Source organism: Balearica regulorum, chromosome Z (genome assembly GCF_011004875.1).
Source record: "Balearica regulorum gibbericeps isolate bBalReg1 chromosome Z, bBalReg1.pri, whole genome shotgun sequence".
Classification (NCBI taxonomy): Eukaryota; Metazoa; Chordata; class Aves; order Gruiformes; family Gruidae; genus Balearica; species Balearica regulorum.
The window spans coordinates 48,360,941-48,382,029 of NC_046220.1; the positions used below are offsets into that span (position 1 = coordinate 48,360,941).

The window sequence follows — 21,089 nt, forward strand, 5'->3', positions numbered from 1 at the left end:
ACATTCAAATGGTGAAAAGCCCATTGGTGCCTATGGCACTTACTTCCCTGTAGGCAAACTAAAATAGCAGCCATTCATCTTAGTCTGATCCTGTACTGTTAATGAATTTTCACAGCATGCATTTCAGTGTTAGATTAAACATTTCTGTAAGGCTGTCTAAGGAGGCTATGGAGTGATTTTTATACTTCTGTCTCAAGAGAATAGTTTCATGAGCTTAAAGTTTGTCCTCTGGCAAGTTACAATCTCCTCTGACATACCAAGCAAGCAAATAGTGGGACCAAGGGTACAATAACCTGATAGTTTTTTATGGTTCTTAGGTAAAAGGCTTCTAGGTATCGAGTAGCATAGATATTTATTGCTGAAGTAAAGGCACTGTGAAACAGTTCCAGCCTCAGGAACTCCACATGGCTACAAGAAAACAGGGAAAAACTCCTTCTCCATTACTAATAATGGAAAAGGAGTCTGTCATCATATTCTGACCTACATGTGCCCTGGTTTTCCTACCCACTTTTATCACTTGATGAAGAGTAGGGACATGTATCTTTTCTTCAGCCTCCTGAACAAGTCCTGTTGCCTCACATCCTTCCCTCTCATTGTCCCTGTCTCCCTCCCTTCCCCCCCAGGATGTCCCACCATTAACACCAGATGTCACCAGGCTATTGCCTCATGGATCAGAGGGACCTGACCACAACATAAAATAGAGAAAAAAGGACTGGAGTATTGCAACAGTCCTTAAAATTTGGATATGAGCGTTCAGAGCCAACATCTCTTAATCTGTTTCCTCACAAGTCCTCTCATCCCTACAAGTTCATAACATTCTTAGAAAAACAAGTTTCCTGGACTGTAATAAATCACCCCCACCCCCAGCATTTCTATAACAGCATATCCTTCTTAAATCATAGAATCATAGAATGGTTTGGGTTGGAAGGGACCCCTCTGCCGTGGGCAGGAACACCCTCCATTAGACCAGGTTGCCCAAAGCCCCATCCAACCTGGTCTTGAACACTTCCAGGGATGGGGCCTCCACAGCTTCTCTGGGCCACCTGGTGCAATGCCTCACCACCCTCACAGTGAAGAATTTCTTCCTTATATCTAATCTAAATCTACCCTCTTTTAGTTTAAAGCCATTACCCCTTGTCCTATCTCTACAATCCCTCTCTAGATTTCCTGTAGGCCCCCTTCACATACTGGAAGGCTGCTATAAGGTCTCCCTGGAGCCTTCTCTTCTCCAGCCTGAACAACCCCAACTCTCTCAGCCTGTCCTCATAGGAAAGGTGCTCCAGCCCTCTGATCATGTTTGTGGCCCTCCTTTGGATTTGTTCCAACAGCTCCAAGTCTTTCTTGTACTGGGGACCCCAGAGCTGGACGCAGTACTCCAGGTGGGGTGTCATGAGAGCAGAGTAGAAGGGGAGAATCACCTCCCTCGACCTGCTGGTCACACTGTTTTTGATGCAGCCCAGGACACGGTTGGCTTTCTGAGCTGCAAACACACATTGCTGGCTCATGTTGAGCTTCTCATCAACCAACACTCCCAAGATCTTCTCCTCAGGGCTGCTTTCAATCCATTCTCTGCCCAGCCTGCAGCTGTACTTGGGATTGCCCTGACTGATGTGCAGGACCTTGTACTTTGTCTTGTTGAACTTCATGCGATTCGCACAGGCCCACCTTTCCAGCGTGTCAAAGTCCCTCTGGATGGCATCCCCTCCAGTGTGTTGACTGCACCACACAGCTTGGTGTCGTCGGCAAACTTGCTGAGGGTGCACTCGATCCCACTGTCCATGTTGCCGACAAAGATGTTGAACAGTGCTGGTCCCAGTACCGACCCCTGAGGAACGCCACTCGTCACCGTTCTCCACTTGGACATTGAGCCATTGACCACAACTGTTTGAGTGCGACCATCCAGCCAATTCCTTATCCACTGAGTGGTCCATCTGTCAAATCCACATCTCTCCAATTTAGAGACAAGGATGTCGTGCGGGACAGTGTCAAACACTTTGCAAAAGTCCATGTAGATGGCGTCAGTTGCCCTTCCCTTATCCACCAACGCTGTAATCCCATTGTAGAAGGCCACCAAGTTTGTCAGGCAGGATTTGCCCTTAGTGAAGCCATGTTGGCTGTCACCAGTCACCTCCTTATTTTCCATGTGCCTGAGCATAGTCTCCACGAGGATCTGCTCCATGATCTTGCCAGGCACAGAGGTGAGACTGACTAGCCTGTAGTTCCTGGGTCTTCCTTTTTTTCCGTTTTTAAAAATGGGGGTTCTGTTTCCCCTTTTCCATTCAGTGGGAACTTCACCTGACTGCCATGACATCTCAAATATCATGGAAAGTGGCCTGGCCACTTCATCCGCCAGTTCCCTCAAGACCCGTGAATGCATCTCATCAGGTCTCATGGACTTGTGCTCCTTCAGATTCCTTAGATATTCTCAAACCTGATCTTTGCCTTCTGTGACTTGGGTAGTGCAGCTAGAGCACTTGCTGGTGAAGGCTGAGGCAAAAAACTTGTAAGTACCTCAGCCTTCTCCATATCTCCAGTAACCAGGTCTCCCATTTCCTTCTGGAGACAGCCCGCGTTTTCCCTAATCTTCCTTGTATCACTGACCTAAAGAAATTTTTCTTGTTGCCCTTGATGTCCCTGGCCTGATGTAATTCTATCAGAGCTTTGGCTTTCCTAACCTGTTCCCTGGCTGCTCGAACAATTTCTCTGTATTCCTCCCAGGCTACCTGCCCTTGCTTCCACCCTCTGTAGGCTTCCTTTTTGTGTTTGAGTTTGCCCAGGAGCTCCTTGTTCATCCATGCAGGCCTCCGGATGTTTTTTCCTAACTTCCTCTTTGTTGGGATGCATCGCTCTTGAGCTTGGAGGAGGTGATCCTTAAATGCTAACCAGCTGCCTTGGGCCCCTCTTCCCTCCAGGGCTTTGTCCCATGGTACTCCACCAAGCAGATCCCTGAAGAGGCCAAAGTCTGCTCTCCTGAAGTCCAGGGTAGTGAGCTTGCTGTGCACCCTCCTCACTGCCCTGAGGATCCTGAATTCCACCATTTCATGGTCACTGCAGCCAAGGCTGCCCTTGAGCTTCGCGTTGGTCACCAGCCCCTCCTTGTTGGCGAAAACAAGGTCCAGCATTGAACCTCTCCTCATTGGCTCCTCTAGTACTTAATGAGGTTATCATCAATACAGTGTGGTTGAAGTCCCTCATGAGGGCTTGTGACCGTGAGGCTGCTCCTATCTGTCTATAGAGGGTCTCATCCACTTGGTCTTCCTCGTTGGGTGACCTGTAGCAGACCCCCACTATAGTGTCACCTGTCCCTGCCCTCCCTTTAATCCTGACCCATAAGCTCTTGGTCAGCTCCTCATCCATCCGCAGGCAGAGGTCCATGCACTCCAGCTGGTCACTGACATAGAGGGTGATACCCCCTCCTCATCTCCTCTGCCTGTCCTTCCTAAAGAGCTTGTATACTTCCATTCCAGCACTTAAGTCATGGGAGCCATCCCACCACATCTCCGTGATGCCAGTAAGATGGTAGCCCTACAGGTGTGTGCACACATCTCCAACTCCTCTTGTTTATTCCCTATGCTATGTGCACTTGCATAGATGCATTTAAGTTGGGCCCCCAATGAAGCTGACTGACCAGCTGGAATTCCTTTGTGCTGCACTGCAGGTGCTCTCCTGCTGACCTGTGATCCTTCTCCCAGCTCTGGGCATTTGTTACTGACACTGGCATCAAACTGGTAGGAGTGGGATGGACTGAGGTTCCCCTCCTCCAGCGACTTTAAAGCCCTCTTCACCAGGCTGGCAAGCCTATGACCAAAGATGCTCTTCCCCTGCTCTGACAGGTGGACCCCATCAGACCCCAGTAGACCAGGGTTCCCAAAGCAAGTCCCATGGCCTAAGTTGCCAAACTCCTGGCTGTGGCACCAGTCCTGTAACCATTTGTTGATTCACCAGGTTCAACTGGTCCTTTCATACCCCTTCCATTTGACCAGGAGGATTGATGAAAAAACTGCCTGTGCTCCGGAGTCCCTTACTGCTGCTCCCAGGGCTCTGTAACCCTTCTTGATACTCCTCAGACTGCTCCTGGCTGCACCACTGGTGCCCGCGTGAAACAAGAGCAGCAGATAACAGAGGACTGTACGAGGCTTGGTAGTTGCTCAGTGACACCCCCAATCCAAGCCTCTGTAAGCAGCACACGTCTCTGGAGAGTGTGTCAGGTCGGCACGTGGTGCCTCTGTGCCTCTCAGAAGAGAGTCGCCTACTGCTCTCACCCATCGCCTTTTCTTCATTGTGCTGGCTGTTTTATGGAGAGCAGAACGGGCTGCCTCACTCAGCTCCAACATCTCTCCTGATGTGACATCAGTTTTCTCTTTTCCCTGTAAAATGAGAAGAGAGGGGGATGGGAGGGAAATGGGTTTGTATAAGCCCTGGGCCCCTCCCACTCTCATTGGTCTCTGGGAAGGTTAATGATTAATTGAACCCATCTGCTCAGGGCCTTGTCTCCATGTGGTTAGTTCAATTCTGTCACATATGTTCACACAAAGTCTAAATAAAATACCTTCGTCTCCCATGCTTTCTAACTTGAGATAGAAGTAATGGTCTTTGACTTGAAATCAGCTTAAAAAGTGAATTGTGAAGTCTGTCTTTAGTAGTGTAGAAAGAATCCTTAGAAACTTATACTAACTATTTTGCAGCAAGACTTACCATCTGTCTGTTTAATTGTTGTCTTAGAAATAACAAAAACATCAAGTCTAGCTTGAGAGAGAGGGAGAAACATGGTCTTACTAGATAACTGCAACTCCATGAACTGATAAATTAAAAAAAAAAAAAAAAGGCATCTTGGGCCTTTCCCTAAAAGCACTGTGTTTTTCTTTCTTTTTTGGGACTTAGAGGATGTCAAATAAAAATATGAGGTAAACGCCACAAAAAATGGTAGAATGAAAAGAATTGTCTCTCTGAGGAATTATTCATCCTCCATGAATACTGGACCCCCAGGGTTGATGGAGCACAGCTGAGGCCAGGGAGCAGCTGTTTTTCTCACATATTCTCTCTAATTAAAAAAAGAATTGCTATACTTTTTTTTTCCTAGACAGGACTTCAGGCAGGTAAAAGTGCATTAACTTTTCATCTACTTGCTGGCCTTTTCTTACTAAGTAGGCTATTTATATAGTAGAGGTAGTATTAGTAGTAGCAACAGCAGCAGTAGTAACAGTCATCATACAGTCATCTTAAGAGAATACAGCCACATATAGAGATATATTTCCACGCATGGTTCTTCCTGCGTTTCTTAGCAGTAGCCACAGACTGTGGAAATTATTTCCTTTCTCCCCTCTCTGTCCTTTACTGACTCTCCAAGATGTTCTGCATCAGGTTCTTATATTTCTCTCAGCACTTCCCAAGGAGAAATCTGTCCATACATTAACAAATACCTCTCAACATGTGAGCACTGATTCAAGGATATACAAGATGCAGCAGGTCTGTAATATGCCATTCATATGGATGATTTTTGCATTCAGGGTAAAATGGACATATTCTGGCTGTCTTCATCCACAATTTCTTCTTTTTCTCCTGCCTCTCCTTCTCCTTCTTCTTCTTCTCCTTCTTCTCTTTCTTCTTCCTCTTTCTTCTTCTTCTTTCTTCTTCTTTCTTCCTCTCCTTTCTTCTTCCTCCTCTTCCTCTTCTTCTTTCATTTTTTTCTGTACATATATGTATGTTTGCTCTTTGGAATGATGTGGTGGACCTTTTGCAGCTTTTGTGAATGCCACTTTTCAGATTTGCCTCTTAGCGGAGGTGGCAGAACTGCACAATGGCCATTTTTAGCTACATTTCTCTCTGACTTAAAGGAGTCTCTCGTGTTGCCACCACATGGGAAGGAAACAGGACTAGAGGCAGACATCCTAATGGAGCCACAGGTCATGCCCCATGTAGAAAGAAGAGGTGATATTAGAAGCAGATTATTTCTGTGCCTTTGCAGATTACAGAACTTGCAGCTGGGAAAGAAACTTTGCTGTCCACAGACCTAGAAGGGGAGGAGTTTCCCAGTCCTAAAAAGGCTGAGCTGCCATCAGCCTGTGGAACATGGATAAACAGGGCTTCCCTGAATTAACTCATGTTTAAGCCAGCACACAGGTTATACAAAAACAACCAGTGATGACTTTAAAAAAGTGCCAGTGATGGAAAAGTGATAGAATTGTCTTGAATACAAATTTAACACATTAGGAATTATTCAATTTTTTGAAAGACCAGCAGCGTAATCACAGCCAAAGAATAAGATTTATGAGCTTCTTATTTTTCACTGCAAAAACATATATATATATAGTCTTGTAAATTATTCTTGTCTCACTATAGCCATCAGATACTCCTGTGAATACAAGAAGCCCTTTTATATTGATTTCCTGTTCTCCTTCACTGCTTAAACAGGCATAAAATAATGTATGTCTGTGATTGTTCTTATTGGCCTCTAAGTGTATTTTTGTTTGTTAACTTAAAGAATCAATAATGCTTAAGAACCAAATTCATCTCTGAAGTAAATTAACTAAACCCTCTGAAGTTGCACAAGCAATAAATTGATGTTAAATATTTAATTTGGTACACTCTTGAAATATTTCTCTTGATACAGACACAGATAAAAACAAGTAGCAATTTAGTAAAGCATGACTCCAGAAGTCGGATAGTATTTAATGCAAAAAAATCTTGTACTTGAGATGAATCAGACTTTATATTAGCTGTGTGTTCCTGCCAAAGCTTAAAAATACTGTGTACAGCAATAATCAGAAATTATTTAAAGATGAAACTCAGAAGAGAGTAATTTCCTTTGCTGTTGGCAATTGCTGTGTATCATGCACTAAAGATCGTGTTATGTCTGAGAAAAATAAAAATCTGCAAATACACCTCCTTCTAAAAATCATTCTTTCACCTTCTGTTATTGTGATGAAAGAATAAAAAAATGTGAGAAATACTTTTAAAAAGAAACATTATTTTAATAGTCTTCTTATAAAAAGTAGCTTTCAAGTGCTTACTCTAGAGAAGCCAAAAACCAATTTCAGTAGATCACATTAGCTTTAGAGGTTATGATGCTCTTCAAAGCCTGTTGTCATGATTTCTATTATATTACACAAGCCATTTTAATAAGGAGCCTACCTTTCCAACTCTCCTGATTACCTCGCTGCTTACTTCTTTCATTCCACTTTAAAATTGGATCACATGAAGAGCATAAAGAAGAGAGATTATTTCTCTTTTTTTGCTGGAAAAGAGAGAACAATTGGCAAGTTTTAACTTAGAACACTGCACGAAACTGTACCTCAGAAAGCTGAATGTAGCATCAGGATGTCTCCTCTACTAAAGTTAAAAGCTGATAACCTTTGCTGCCTGTGCGTTTGCCTGGACCAGCTAAGAGTGCCAAAATCCCCACATTACATTCCCTTCACAGAACAGGTAGACGGTCTCTTTTTTCTGATACGCCACAAAATGCCAGGATCGATTCCTCGGCCCTGCATATCCCCCTTCTTCCTGCCTGTGTTGATCAACGTCAATGCACAGGCCCTTGACTGTCCTTCTTCCTCTATGTGCAGTCCTGTGCAACTTCTCCTGTCCTCTTCATGCTCTCAGGTTAGTACCTGACAAAACCCCCTGATGTAGAGAAAGTGACTGTAGTCTGCTTGCCAAAGACTGTTTAATTACTACTCTGATGAAACCAGAAAGACTGTCTTCTTTTCCTTTTCCTTTTCCTTTTCCTTTTCCTTTTCCTTTTCCTTTTCCTTTTCCTTTTCCTTTTCCTTTTCCTTTTCCTTTTCCTTTTCCTTTTCCTCCTCCTCCTCCTCCTCTTTCTTCTTCTTCTTCTTCTTCTTCTTCTTCTTCTTCTTCTTCTTCTTCTTCTTCTTCCTCTTCCTCTTCCTCTTCCTCTTCTTCCTTAATCTTTTTTTTTCTGCAAATCATAGAATCATAGAATAGTTTGGATTGGAAGGGACCTTTAAAGGTCATCTAGTCCAACCCCCCTGCAATGAGCAGGGACATCTTCAAATAGATAGGAGCCCAGTCCAACCTGACCTTGAACACTGCCAGGGATGGGGCATCCACAACTTCTCTGGGCAACTTGTTCCAGTGTTTCACCACCCTCACAGGGAAGAATTTCTTCCTTATATCTAATCTAAATCTACCTTCTTTTAGTTTAAAACCATTACCCCTTGTCCTATCACAACAGGCCCTGCTAAAGCATTTGTCTCCATGTATCTTATAAACCCCCTTTAAGTACTGAAAGGCTGCATTAAGGTATCCCTGGAGCCTTCTCTTCCTCTTCCTCTTCCTTTTCCCAATACTAGAAGAATCTATCTTTTCTAATCTCTGACTGGCAACTAGCATTTCAGAGCTTTCCTGGGGCCAGAAATATATGTAATGTTCCACTAAATGAGATCCAAGACCCGCCAACTCACAATTGGTCTTTAAAATTGTGTCGTTCTGATTATCATCTTGTGTTTCTCTGTATCCCCCTGGATATTGATCTTGTCAAAGAACTCCTTGTAACTCAAAACCTACAGGAAACCAATGCAAGGTATCTCATGAAGACTTACAGAGGGCACAAGATGCCATTTCTGAGACACTGCATGTCATAGGATTAGAAACTTATGTTTCTACTCTGTTTTTATAGACTAACAGGCATTGCAAAAGAACAGAATTTTATAGACTTTGTTCTTTTAATTTGATTTTAATCTCTGGAATTCCAAAAGATGTTGACCATTGATATGATTCTTGATTTCTCAGTTTAACTGTTCTATTTTGTTATTGATCTCTAACTGCATACACCAAGCCTCTGACCAAAAAAATTAGTGCGGCAGACAAGAAGCATTAAGGTAATGATAATGACCCTAAGCTAGTTTGTAGAAAGAATTTCACAAAATAGGTAAGAGAATCCAGGCACTTGTCTGATCCTGAAAGCATCATGCAAACATCAAAACAGAAAACCTTTCTAATGTTATGTCTGCTTGTTAATTCCACAAAGGCAGGCTTCCAAATTGTCCAAAGATGTCTAAGTGATTCTTTTGGGTTTTTTATGCTCATAAGCATTGAATTTCAAGTATGAGAAAAGTTCAATATCTGAGATTTTTCTTGCTGTAGCCCTCTTCCTTCCTATGTGTACTTCCATAGTCTCAACCTTGCAGATGGTTTCTATTAAATACTAATGGTGCTATCATTAACATTTTTCAATTAAACAGTCCAAAGAAAAGCATCAACCTTTGAATACATTTTAACAATCTCAATAAAATTACTCTATGTTACTGAGCTAAAGGTTGTTTATTCCTTTTGACGGTATCCTCCAGGCAATAGATTAAAACAATATATGCTGAAACAGTCCTGGCTTACTGCAGTTGTCTAGTCATGGTAGCACTGCAGGAAATTTCTGAATTACTTTATCTGCCTGCAGAAGGGGGAAATTCTGTAGACTAACCTATTTTATACTATTTCCTTTAAATTAAAAAAAACAACAGTTCAAATATTAACAGATGTAATAAAAACTTGCAAGCACACAGCTTTTGTACGTTATCATGACAAAGTTTGGTTTTATTCTAAAAAGAGATAACAGGAAAAATAGATCGAAAATTAGTTCTAGAATTCAGCGCTTGCCCATTGATATAAAATTCAATCACTCTAGATCACATAATTTTTATTATCACAACAAATATTTTATTATTTTTTATTTGGGTAACACTGTAAGTTGAAACAGTGCTTCCAAATTTGTTAAGAAACAGCCGTGTTCTAAGAAGCTGTTAAGGTAATTTGGATAGGTGGTAAAGAAGCAGCACATGGTTAAAGAAAAATTATAGAATGGAACCCAGTAGCAGAAGATTTCATACAAGAAATGTTTTTGAAGGAAAGAGGAATTTAATGGGACAGGAAAGACTGCAAGTGAAACCAAGTAATAACCGGCATCTTAGATGCCGTTCAATGTGGAACAGCATACCTATACCATATTATATAGTATTTGAATAGTAATTGTGCTCCAAGATTTAGAGTGTTCCTGATAAAAGCCAAATCTGACTACTTTAAGAGAAAAGAAGTGCACGATCTGATTAATCTGGAGAAAATCAGACACTAATCCAGGGGAAGGTGTAGTTTGTGGTTAAAATACAGGAATCTGAGATCAGATGTTGAACCACAAGAAACTGGAATTTAAGTGCTAAAAGACAGTATTGGAAGAGAAGAACAAGGCTAGGAGCAGGCAGAGAAGAGCATAGATAAAAAAAGAATTGAGAGAAGGAGGAAGAATAAGGAATAGAGGTGAAAAGAAAACAAAGATGCTGGTTTTAATAGGAGTCGAGAATAAGTTACATATTGTAACCGTAAGAACTGAACCTTTCATATGCTGCTGAACTACTCCCACTTGGATGCTTCCCTGCTGCCTTTGCAGTTTGTATCCATATGTTACATATGCTGTGATCCAAAGTTATGGGCACGCAGTTATGCCGGCTTTACCCCTGGAATTTCTTTTATGCAGAAAGATTTTGTTTAGACTAGCTTTCTGCCCAGTCTTGGAGCAGAGCACGAAAATTTGAATATCACTTTGATCTGGCACATCTCTTGAGAGAATCATCAGAGCATGCAGTAAAGCAAGAGATGTCTCTTGTCTTGTGTTTGTCTACATGCATACAGCAAAGCAGCTGATGAATTAGCCCCCTTCAGCCACCACCACAAAAGCAGAAGTTCAGCTAAGGTAAGTGAGGGCAACTGACTGTGCCAACATCATTAAGGGAAAAAGCAGTGATCTTCTGGTGCAGAGCCAAAGAGCGTACAAGGGAATGGGGATTAAAAACCCATATGCTTGCTCATCCTGAGTGGTTTGACTGGCATGGAAGCAAAACAACAAGCTCTTCCCCTAGGAAGAGAGGACAAGACAGTCAGCAGAGCAGCCAAAGGGTCATTTGGCATTTCAGAGAAGAGGATGAAGGGGCAATGTAATGGCCCAGTAAATTTCACTGGAGGTCAGAGCCAGGAATCCTGATTGCCACTTGCAGCTTGCTTTTGGATTTACACTGTGGCTGGAGGCTGGTGCTGCCACCTCTTTGTCTCCTCATCTTCACATCAGCAAAATGTGAATGATGATACTAATAGCTTTTGCAGGTATTTTCTGATGCTTAATTCAGTAACACTTTTGAAAAATGCAAAGGCACTTGGAAACATTACATACTTTTAACCCGTTTGTACATTAGAAAGCCTCATGTGTACAACCATTACATTCAGTGTACAGATGGCAAGTTTAGACTGTAATTAATTTCATAAAGCCAGCAGTGTGAGCATTTCCAAGCAATACACAGAACAAAAGCATTAAGCCTGCCCTATATATTCCCTGGAACTGATCCCTGAAGTCCTTCAAGCTCCTTTGTGTGCAGATGGATAGACAGAGACAGATATTTGCAGACACAGGGGAAGGACTACAAGAGAGACTTTATACTATCTACATATATATAGTGCCTAATAATATAATCTTGCTTTAGTAGCAGCAAATGACCAGTCTTAAATTCTCTGGTTTGTGTATGACGGTACAGGGCAGTAAGCTGGAAAAAAATGTAGAAGAAAATTACAATTTAATAGTAATCTGATGTCAGTTTGCACCCAGTACAGCTAACATTTCTTCAGTGTGCTTACATTCATGAGGAGAGGGATGGGCTAAGATGGAGTGCATCCCTCTGAATGTATTTATACTCCTTACAAATTGTAGAGTGCCAAAACATGAGGCTGAAGTTGGGGCATGAGGCAGTGGGGCAGGGAGTGAGAAAGAGCATGCTCGTGTGGCCACTGTTGCTATGATACACATTTCTTTTTTAATTTCTTTTTCCTTCCAGCCTTTGCTTTTCACCTTCCCTGCACCCTGCTTTTTAAAATTTTTTTTGCCTGTTGTTCTGTCTGAGCCTAGAGGAGCTGGAGGAAAGCAGTGCCGATGAGAACTCACTTCACAGGGGAGGGCTCTGAGTGCGGATTAAAGAGTTGCTAATGGGGCATATGAATGGGGGTCATGTCTCATTGTCAAGGGAAGCCAAATTTCTTCACATGAGCTGGGTGCGTTCATGTCAAGGAAGAGGCTTTCAGTTTTAATGTACCCAAAACTTACTTTCTCCACCACACGGGACTTGGTTGCTCTGAAAGCTGTACCCCAGGCTGTTCTCAATCTAGGTATCTACAGTTCATCAGATACTCTAAGTTGCAAGTTTTTCAGGGTGTTGTTTTGGTTACAGGTTCTTAACTGCTGCTCATCTCCTGCTGATATTGCACAAAAACTGCCAAAAGCCTTCTTTTGTAGATAGAAATGAATCTGGATTAGTTTCCAGACATTCTGTTAAGAAATTGCACAGCACATAAGCTCCAAAAAGCAAGTTTTGTTTCCATGACCATTTCTGTACAGGCATTTCTCTACTTTTATCCACATATGGTTTGTTTTTCTGAAAAAAAATTCAAATAATTCAAATGTACATTTCCAATGAGCATGCTTAACAGCCAGAAATAGTTGCTTTGTTTTACACATGGCTTCTAGTGGTTCAGTATGGCTGGATGCTTCCCTTTTCTATTGCTTAGCATGAAGAGTAATTGGAAAGAGAAATAAGCAGGGCTCGCAATTTCATTTAATTTGGCATTTCTTTTAAAGTTATTTTCTGTCTAAATGAAGGTGTCGATCTTGTATAGTTGCTATTCAAATCAATATGCTCATGTGCTGATATAAATGATAATGTAAGTAGGATAACATCTCAGCCCCACACTGCTCCCTAATCTGCAACATTCAACATCTTTATCTCCTCTTCTCTCCCCAGCACTGCAGTGATAACACCCACCATTGCCAATCAGATATGAATATAGTAGGTGCTTGGAAGAGAGGTTACACTGGAAAGAACGTTGTGGTCACCATCCTGGATGACGGCATCGAAAGAAACCATCCAGACTTGATGCAGAATTATGTGAGTGTCCACAGGAGTCCAGATTTGCTGTTTTATTATTACCCCAGATAAATTTGCTGTTCCTGGAAAGATGGAGGGAGGGAGGAGGGAAGGAGGAAGAGTCGTACAAAGGTTTCTTGAGATAACACCAATGGAACACAGGAAGACAGCTTTTGGTAACCTGTATTGTTTTAGTTAAGACTATTTTCGGTCTGAATGTATTTAATATCTGGATGCCTTTTGTAGCTGAGTCCTGAATTTCTGAAGCACTGGAACCAATCATCGGATGCTTTTTCTCTTTTCTGTAATTATTTTACTTAACTTCGTCACACTCTTCAGAAATGGAATACACTCCTTTTCAGTTAATGCATGCAGCTGAAGTAAATTTTTGGCCAGTACATTTAGCTAGCAAGACAGTAGCTTTTCTCAAAGACTGTAATTTGAGGTATATCCTTCCGTGTATTTATTTTTAAAGCTATTTATTTTACTGCTAGAAATAATACTAAAGGAAAAGGACATGACTTCTTATGATTCACTCAGTTAAAAACAGGTATAGAATATTTTGGGGTCTTTCTAGTAAATCTCTCTGAACTCCAGTGAGTCCCTTGACAATTTGTAACAGAGCTGTGTCCTTCATTTTCTGTGTCCTATGTCTCATGTTGCCTCAGGAGGTTTCTGTTTGCTTGTGGTTCACCACATTTAAATGATTGGTTTAATATACCATGGAGGGTTGTATAACGTGAGGAGAAGCTTCTTAACTAGTGGGTGACTTCTTGTGTCAGTGTCAAATTTTGAAGCTGTTCAGAGCATCAGGGCCACACTTTGCTGGAGTGATTAGTCCTGTGCTGCAGGAGCAGGCATTGCCTGAAAGCACATGGCCTTGAGGACCTTATAATTTCTCTGAAATAAAGCGTCTGAGATGTACATTCACACGAGGTAAGAAAACAAATAAATATATTTGGATTGAGCTAGACTGGTGAAGATGACCAGTGCAAGGCATGCATATACCTTCAGTTCCATTACAGACGTAGCTCTTGTAAAAGAGCCCTGAACACAGGCTTTTTGCCAGCAAGCATATAATCTTGACAGAGCATTGAAGAGATGAAGGGGACAAAAGCATCTTTAACAACCCATCAAAAGCTACAATCATGTCCACAGTTTAAAGCCATTTATTTTAAGTTAGCTAAACTTACATCCGTATCCTTCCCCATGCTCAGCTTTGAAATACATGAGGAGGACTGCACAAACACAAATGACAGGCAATTGCCCTATTTGTCAATGTATGCTTGATCCTAATGCATGCCACATCTTTCAGGTTAATCTCTTAAATTATTTAAACAAACCAAATATAATTTTACTTCCTCAATGAATGACACAGATTGTATCATATGTCACCTCATCCCAGTACTGTCCTTCCACTGAATTTAAAGCAGCTATTTATTCCGTTACCACCTCCTCTCTCCCTTTCCTCACGCCAACAAGGAATTCCCCCAAAGCAGTACACATTGCTTGTTTGATGACAAATGCCTTCTATATGTCAGATTATTGGTGGTGTGGCTGCAAACAGGAATATTTGAGGTGGATGTGGTAACTGGTTTTGAACAAAGAAGAGATTAAAAAGAGCTGCTTGCCATGTCAACACCCCACATACTACTGCATCGATTAATAGGAGCCATATAAACCAACAGCTATTTGCTCTATAAACTATTTTCAGCTGTAAGAATCCTGGTAAATGTAAAATATGGAACAAAAATACGGAGATATCTTGCAAATGTTTCAAACAGTTACACTCCTAGGGAAATGGAAATGCAGTTTATGCTGCATTTCAAGCTTTTTTTTCGTAACAATATTCTTAATAAAACTATATTAATCATATTCCTGGAAACTATGACTGAAATTTCAGTCATCGTTGTGCAGATTATTTCTTGAATCTTGAAACATTTAGCAAAAGCCCAATTTTGAGAATGAACTCTCTTAACTTTTGAAAGTTTCTTAGAAGAAATAGAGTCTTCTGGTTAAATGAAACACCACTTTCTGTTTCCTCTCTGACACCGGAGCTGTGCTTTTACAGAGCATTTGTAGTTCTCCTCCCTTTTCAAAAAATAAAATAAAATACGTAAATCCGATAATTATTAACTATATAATCCTTTCCTAAAACATACAATCATCATAAAACCACAGGAATGTTAGTTAACCTAATTATTCTCTTGTAGGAACTTGCTGAAGAATGTATAGGCCACATGAGTCAGTGGCTAATTAATGAGAAACTGGTTTTCTTTCTCCTGTTGGCTACAGGATTCGCAGGCCAGTTTTGATGTCAATGGAAATGATTTTGACCCTATGCCTCGATATGATGCCAGCAACGAGAACAAGTAAGGCATTATGACATTCATGACATTTTCAATCTAGTTCATCCTGTAGAAAGTACCAGTTCTTCTGTGAAAGTCTAGGAAACTCGAGTCCTCATAAAGCAGCGTGATTTGCATTTAAATCTTTGTGAAATACATATTTATGTCTCTTCCATGCACACTGCATGACACTTACTCTTTGAAAGCATTTGGAGCCATCAAAAAACACATAAAAATTAGTTTGGGAGTTCTGGGCACTTGAACCATTTTTAATCCCTTTGGGAATCAGAATATAAGGAGTGACTCTTACTTTTCTCAGATGTCATCTCATTAAGTTATTGGAGGTTATTATGTGTGACAACTGTCTTGGCTTCTGACTCTCTTGAACCTTATAGACTTTGTATATTGAAGAGATAGACAAGTTAATGGAAATTTCTTTTTTCCTCTAATAATGTCTTCTAAAGTGATGGAGATTTTACGTGTGGAGGTTTGCCAGAAACCTTATAAACCCAGAAGTGGCAATTCTGCCGGATTATATCTGTATTACGTGACTAGTTGGATATATCTCCATGAATGATGATTTCTCCTTCAGACCTCAGCTTCCTGATGCTTGTCATTCCAACTCTGCTCTTTGGGTGTGCTGTGGTGAAGGCTGGGGGAGACACTGGGAGGGACATCTCACCTCAGGAACCAGGGCACCTTTCTGCCCCCATGGGTATGTGAGGGCAGGCATTTTTTGGTAACATTTTTTTAGCAAGGTACTCAACAGCAAGAAATACCTTTCTGAAGAATTGCATGAATTAGAGGAACGAGAATCCTAATAGTTGTCAACACGCTGACTGTGCATTTTGTTTTCTTGAGGTTTGGTGTTTTGTTTTTGTTTTGTTTTTTTTTTTATTGTGGAAAACATTTAGTATTGTTTGCCTGCAGAAGAGGGACTACAGGACATGAAACTTCATCCCTTACACAACTGTAGTGCTTTTGCGTTTGTGTTGTCTCTTCCCTGCAATCCCACAAACTTTCTCCAGAAGAATGCAGCAGGTGCAAGCTAGGAGTCAGCAGCAAAACTTAACATTAGTTTGACTGGAGAAGCCAACTGGAGCAACATTGGATCATGCTTTGATGGGATAACCCTCTCCTGGTTGACACCTTCTTCACAACAGCAGGGAAGCCTGCATGGACAGGCTGAAGAACAGGCCCTTGTTAATGCATAGCTGCCTGTTACATATAGATCCACTTGTCTTACAGTGAATCTCAAGGAGCTGTCATAGCTGCTTTCAGCCATAGGGTGAAATAACTGAAAACTGAGGTGAATTCTGCCAAATACTTGTTTGGTCAGCCAGTCTGATCCTGCTTGGTAGGCTGAGATGAGAACTATGTAAGGATTTAGCTCTTAGAAGCTCTAGAAATAAATGTACATACACACACACATATCGTAGTTGTGATGACTAGAGATACTGTTTAACATAGAAACATATTATGTTGGTATTAATTTGAATAATAATAATGGTTTACTTATTTGGGACTGCAGTTTGGGCATAAGTTCTCATTCCGTTTTGATGCTGTTTACATGCTGCCAAATATTTTTGTCTAGAAACAAGTACATGCAAGAGCTATTTCTTTCCCTTTTGCCCATTAAGCGTATCTTTCTCATCCTATTTTCATACAGAAGCTCAGTTTACTGAATCGTATCCTCCTCTTCTTCACTAGAAATCTCCTAAAGCAAGCGTACCATGAGAGAATAAAAAAAGAAATTCAGTAAACCCCTTTTTTTAAAAAAAATGTGCAAACATTCCGCATGTGCAGGCTAGTTTAAGCAAAAAGAAAACGCTGATGTGGAACAAATGGTAGATAGACCCGGTTGCTGCATTGCCTCAGTTAAGTTAATGACAAGTCGACAATTTCAGAACTAGTTGCTCATATGGAAAATGTTAATACTACATCGAAGTTGTTAGAAGATACTCTCAAGACACACGTTCATTGAAACAGAAGAAGTAATAAAAGTCTATCAATTCTTACTCTTTCCAAAGCCTTCTATTTTTCTTACACTTGAGGAATTTCATGTGCCGTTGTTATCTCAGTTTTAGAGGTGACCTGTCACTGGTGCAGAAAGGTCAGAATCAGCAAATGTGCTGTAAATTTCTGGTGTCTAATAAAAGAAATCTTTGCTTTGGCTTATGAGAAGTCTCCGGACTACAAGCAAGGTTTATAAACAAGCTAGTTACCTGAAAATGGATTAGAAACATAAGAACATAAATTGTTTACAGCCTAATGTAGGCATTGCCACTCAGCATGCTGCAACAACTAATTTGTATGATGGACTACTTCAGCATCAGCGCTAGCTTTGAACTGGATGTTTTTATTATAGCCCCGTACAGAGTGTTGGAAGAGCAAAACTGTGGCTCCATGATGACCACAAAAGGGCGGTCACCCCCACTCCTTACCTCATGTTTGCTGTTTCCTCCTTTCCCCAGACTTTGTGCAAATCTCCAGAGTGAACCGCAATGAAAACTGTGCTGCAAACAACAGCAACAACAAATTGCATTTTCAGCCAGATCAGGCAGTTACCTCATTCAGCTCAGTTGAGGTCAGAGGAGAGCAGGACAGGCACATGTAGGGAAAATGAAGCATGGCCTGCACCTCTCTGGCAACACCAGTTTCAGTGAACTAAGGTGACTGTATGACAATGCCCCAAGTGCCTGCGACTGTTGTCCACAAAACTGATGGACAGGCAGTTGCCAGCAGTGGCCTCTAAGGAGTTTTAACAAAAGATGTGACAGTCAGCCTGGTCCTCTGTGAATTCTCCTCAGTTGAGCTGCCAGTTTCCGTTACAGCATGTCCCTCTCTGCTGCTGTCCACCACCCCTCACCGCCCCCCCCACACCTCGGGGACTCATCCTTGCTCATCTGCATGAAGATGCTCCTGTCCTTAGAGTTGGGGCATGGTGAGGGTAGATTTGGAGGCCTCTTAGTTTAGGCACTTTCCTTGGTGCTGTGAGGAGCCATGTACCTCCAGCTGTGAATCACAGCTGAATCTTTTTCTTTGGCTGGGTACTGAAGTCATCACTTTCTTACAAAGCCTGTCCAGAGAAGGGAGGCTGCTTTCTGGTTTTTTTGCTAGTTAAGAGTTTTATATGGGATATAAAATGGGACCAATTCATTTCTATTCTAGGGCTGGGGATTTGAGTTTTCATATCCTACCTCCCTGGTGAATACTCTCACTGCCCAACCCCTAAGGTCCTGCAGTGAGATGTGGTCGTGGGAAGGCAGATACTGCCCTGTACTGAGCTTCATCAGTGTTATCAGGAGGTTCAGTGTTGATCTAGAGGCAGGTTTTGGACACAGAGGATGCATGAAGCATGCTTTCAGTGTAAGATTACTTGGCAGCCTAACCTCTGCTTATTTCTGCGTATTTCCAATTAGCAGATACACCGAGCCACGTAAGCAGCACCTATGTACCTTCGACTTTTGGGGCTGTCACCCTTCCTTCCCTAGTTCCCACTGGCCTAAACAAGAATTTAATGACTACATAGGTACTGAAAAGCACAACTAGTAGCCTGTCAGAAATTGGGGTAGGAGTTCTGACTATCCAGCATACGTGGTCATTTGGCACTAGATACTGAAGTTGTGCCTGGAAGTTGAGGTAACCTCAACCAGGGAACATTCTGAAAGCCATAGTTTGCAAAGACTTCGTAATGTGCAAGACCAATTTGGTTGATTCCTGCTTCCTGCTATAGCAACTGGACAACATTGCGTAATGGTTATTTGCGTCTTTTCAGTAAAGGTGGGATGTACAAATGTGCCATCGTTTCATGAAGTCATCTAGTTTATTCTGCCTCATTTTTAACCCAACCTTAAGAGATGGAATGATAAAAAAATAAAAATAATTGCTGTAAAAATAAGCAGGTGTCTCTGGGCAGCTTTGCATGCAGCTGTGAAACATCAGGGTACTGGGTCTGTTTGCTAGCTTTTCACTTTTAATTATTAGTGAAGGCTTTCTGTTGCCAAGGCTTATTGGTGAGGAAAAAGGAATGAGAAAAAAGTTAACTGGTGAGTTGTGAAGGAACTGTAGATAACCAGAGTGGCACTTTCCAAAATTATATTTTTTAAGTTTTACATTAAATCTTCTATTAGCTAAGGAGAATAGGAGGGTAGGAAGAAACATTAGACTAATGTTTCAAGACTTGTAGTCAAAATCAGGGTGGGACAGTAATTTCTTTAACTACTATGGTATGTAGGAGTCCTGCCAGAAGTTTACTTTGGTTTCTACGAATTGGCAGCAAATCATGGAGCTTGTAAATGGTACAGGCCTATACTAGAACTTCCTTTTGCTCACAGGCTAAAGACAGCAGTCAGCTGTGGACGAAGTCATTCCTGCTATGCAAAGCATCTTGTTTTGGTTTACTGCTGAGTACTGCTGCTTTATTCTTTTTCTGTTATTCCACGGTTACCTGTGAACATCTATGTTGAAACAACTAGGCATTATCAGTCACAGGTCCTGAGACAGAATGCAGATGGGATCACTGAAATGGTACTCTAGCCATTGTATAGCCTCAGAAATAAAACAGAAATGTTCATAATATTAGAACATTTTGGTATTTTGAGCAAACAAAAATGAGTTTTTCTGTTTCATGAAAATTTTTTGGCGGATGATATTTCAGAGCTTAGGTCTTATTCTGCTAACAGGTACTTTTATAAAACAGAGGACCTTTTAAAAAAACTTCTTTAAATAGTACCAGTTGACTTTAATGCAGTTCTTAATAAACTTATGTTAGAAAAAGTAAAAGTAAGTGTTTGTTTCTGTTTTGGAGATACTGAGTCACTCTTTGGATGCCCCTTCAACATTTTTCAGTGATGCATCCCAGTACATAAATAAGTTATTTTAGTAACCTTCTGAATTATTTTTTAATGATCATGAGATTTTGGGAGACAACAATTTTTGCTGTTCAAAAATCCTAAGAAACACAAAATACTTATGTCTAAACTTTGCAATATCTGGACAGCTTTACATCTTTTCTCACAGTGGCAAAAAAATTAATGAGTTAATGAGTTTCAATCCTGCTGGATCCAACATATTGACATTGTTTTTCTGTGGCATCCATTCCGATTCCTTTTACTTTCCTTTGTCAGTTACATTAACGTTCTGCTCAATAAAATGCCAAAGGCTTAATTTTCTTCCAAGACTGACAGCTGCTAATTTATACTGTCTGCTTATGTCAAAGACCTGTAGCGTGTCCTGAGTCATTTATTCAGAATGGGTACTAGATATTTGACAGGCAGATCAGCTTCTGTCGCCTTCTGGATGGTCAATGAAGTAAAAGTAGAAAGCTTCATTGACTGCTGTGACACTATTCAGAGCAGCTATCTGAAGAACTGAGCACAGTCAAACACAGGGAGCCTGAAGTCTCTCATTGCTGGCTTGAAAGATCATCTCAAAAGGTTCCCACTGCAGCAGTGTGATAGAAAGGAGTGCTGACAATTGGGGATATCTGTCTATGTAGTTTATGCATTTTGATTGCCAGTATGCACCTGTTGCTATTGCTTTGAAATTGGCTGTATTATGTGCTGCAGACAAAACTGAAGGGAAGACAAGCTGTACTGAGAAGCACTGCTGCACCGTCTTGTACTTTATCTTCTGTGTAAAAACCAATTCTGCTGTCAGATGGCTAGTCGCAACAACAAAAAAATACCTTTGCAATTTTTTAGACTAGTCACTACTTTTTTTGCTTGTGCCTGCTCAAGGCTTTCAAACAAGACTGAACTGCAGACTTCAAGTCTCACACCTGCAGGGAGGACCTGGGAAAGCCAGTGATTAAGCTGTGAAAGGAGGTATC

The 21,089-nt window shown here is 41.2% G+C and overlaps 1 protein-coding gene across 2 annotated transcripts in view; it reads left to right on the forward strand.

Annotated features, from left to right (window-relative positions):
- Positions 1-21,089, forward strand: part of PCSK5 (proprotein convertase subtilisin/kexin type 5) — a 261,481-nt gene that overhangs the window by 67,298 nt on the left and 173,094 nt on the right. For both annotated transcript variants that reach the window (XM_075739243.1, XM_075739241.1), the window contains exons 4-5: positions 12,786-12,929; positions 15,204-15,280. In XM_075739243.1, coding sequence (XP_075595358.1) covers positions 12,786-12,929; positions 15,204-15,280 — 221 coding nt within the window. The remainder of the gene's footprint in view (positions 1-12,785; positions 12,930-15,203; positions 15,281-21,089) is intronic.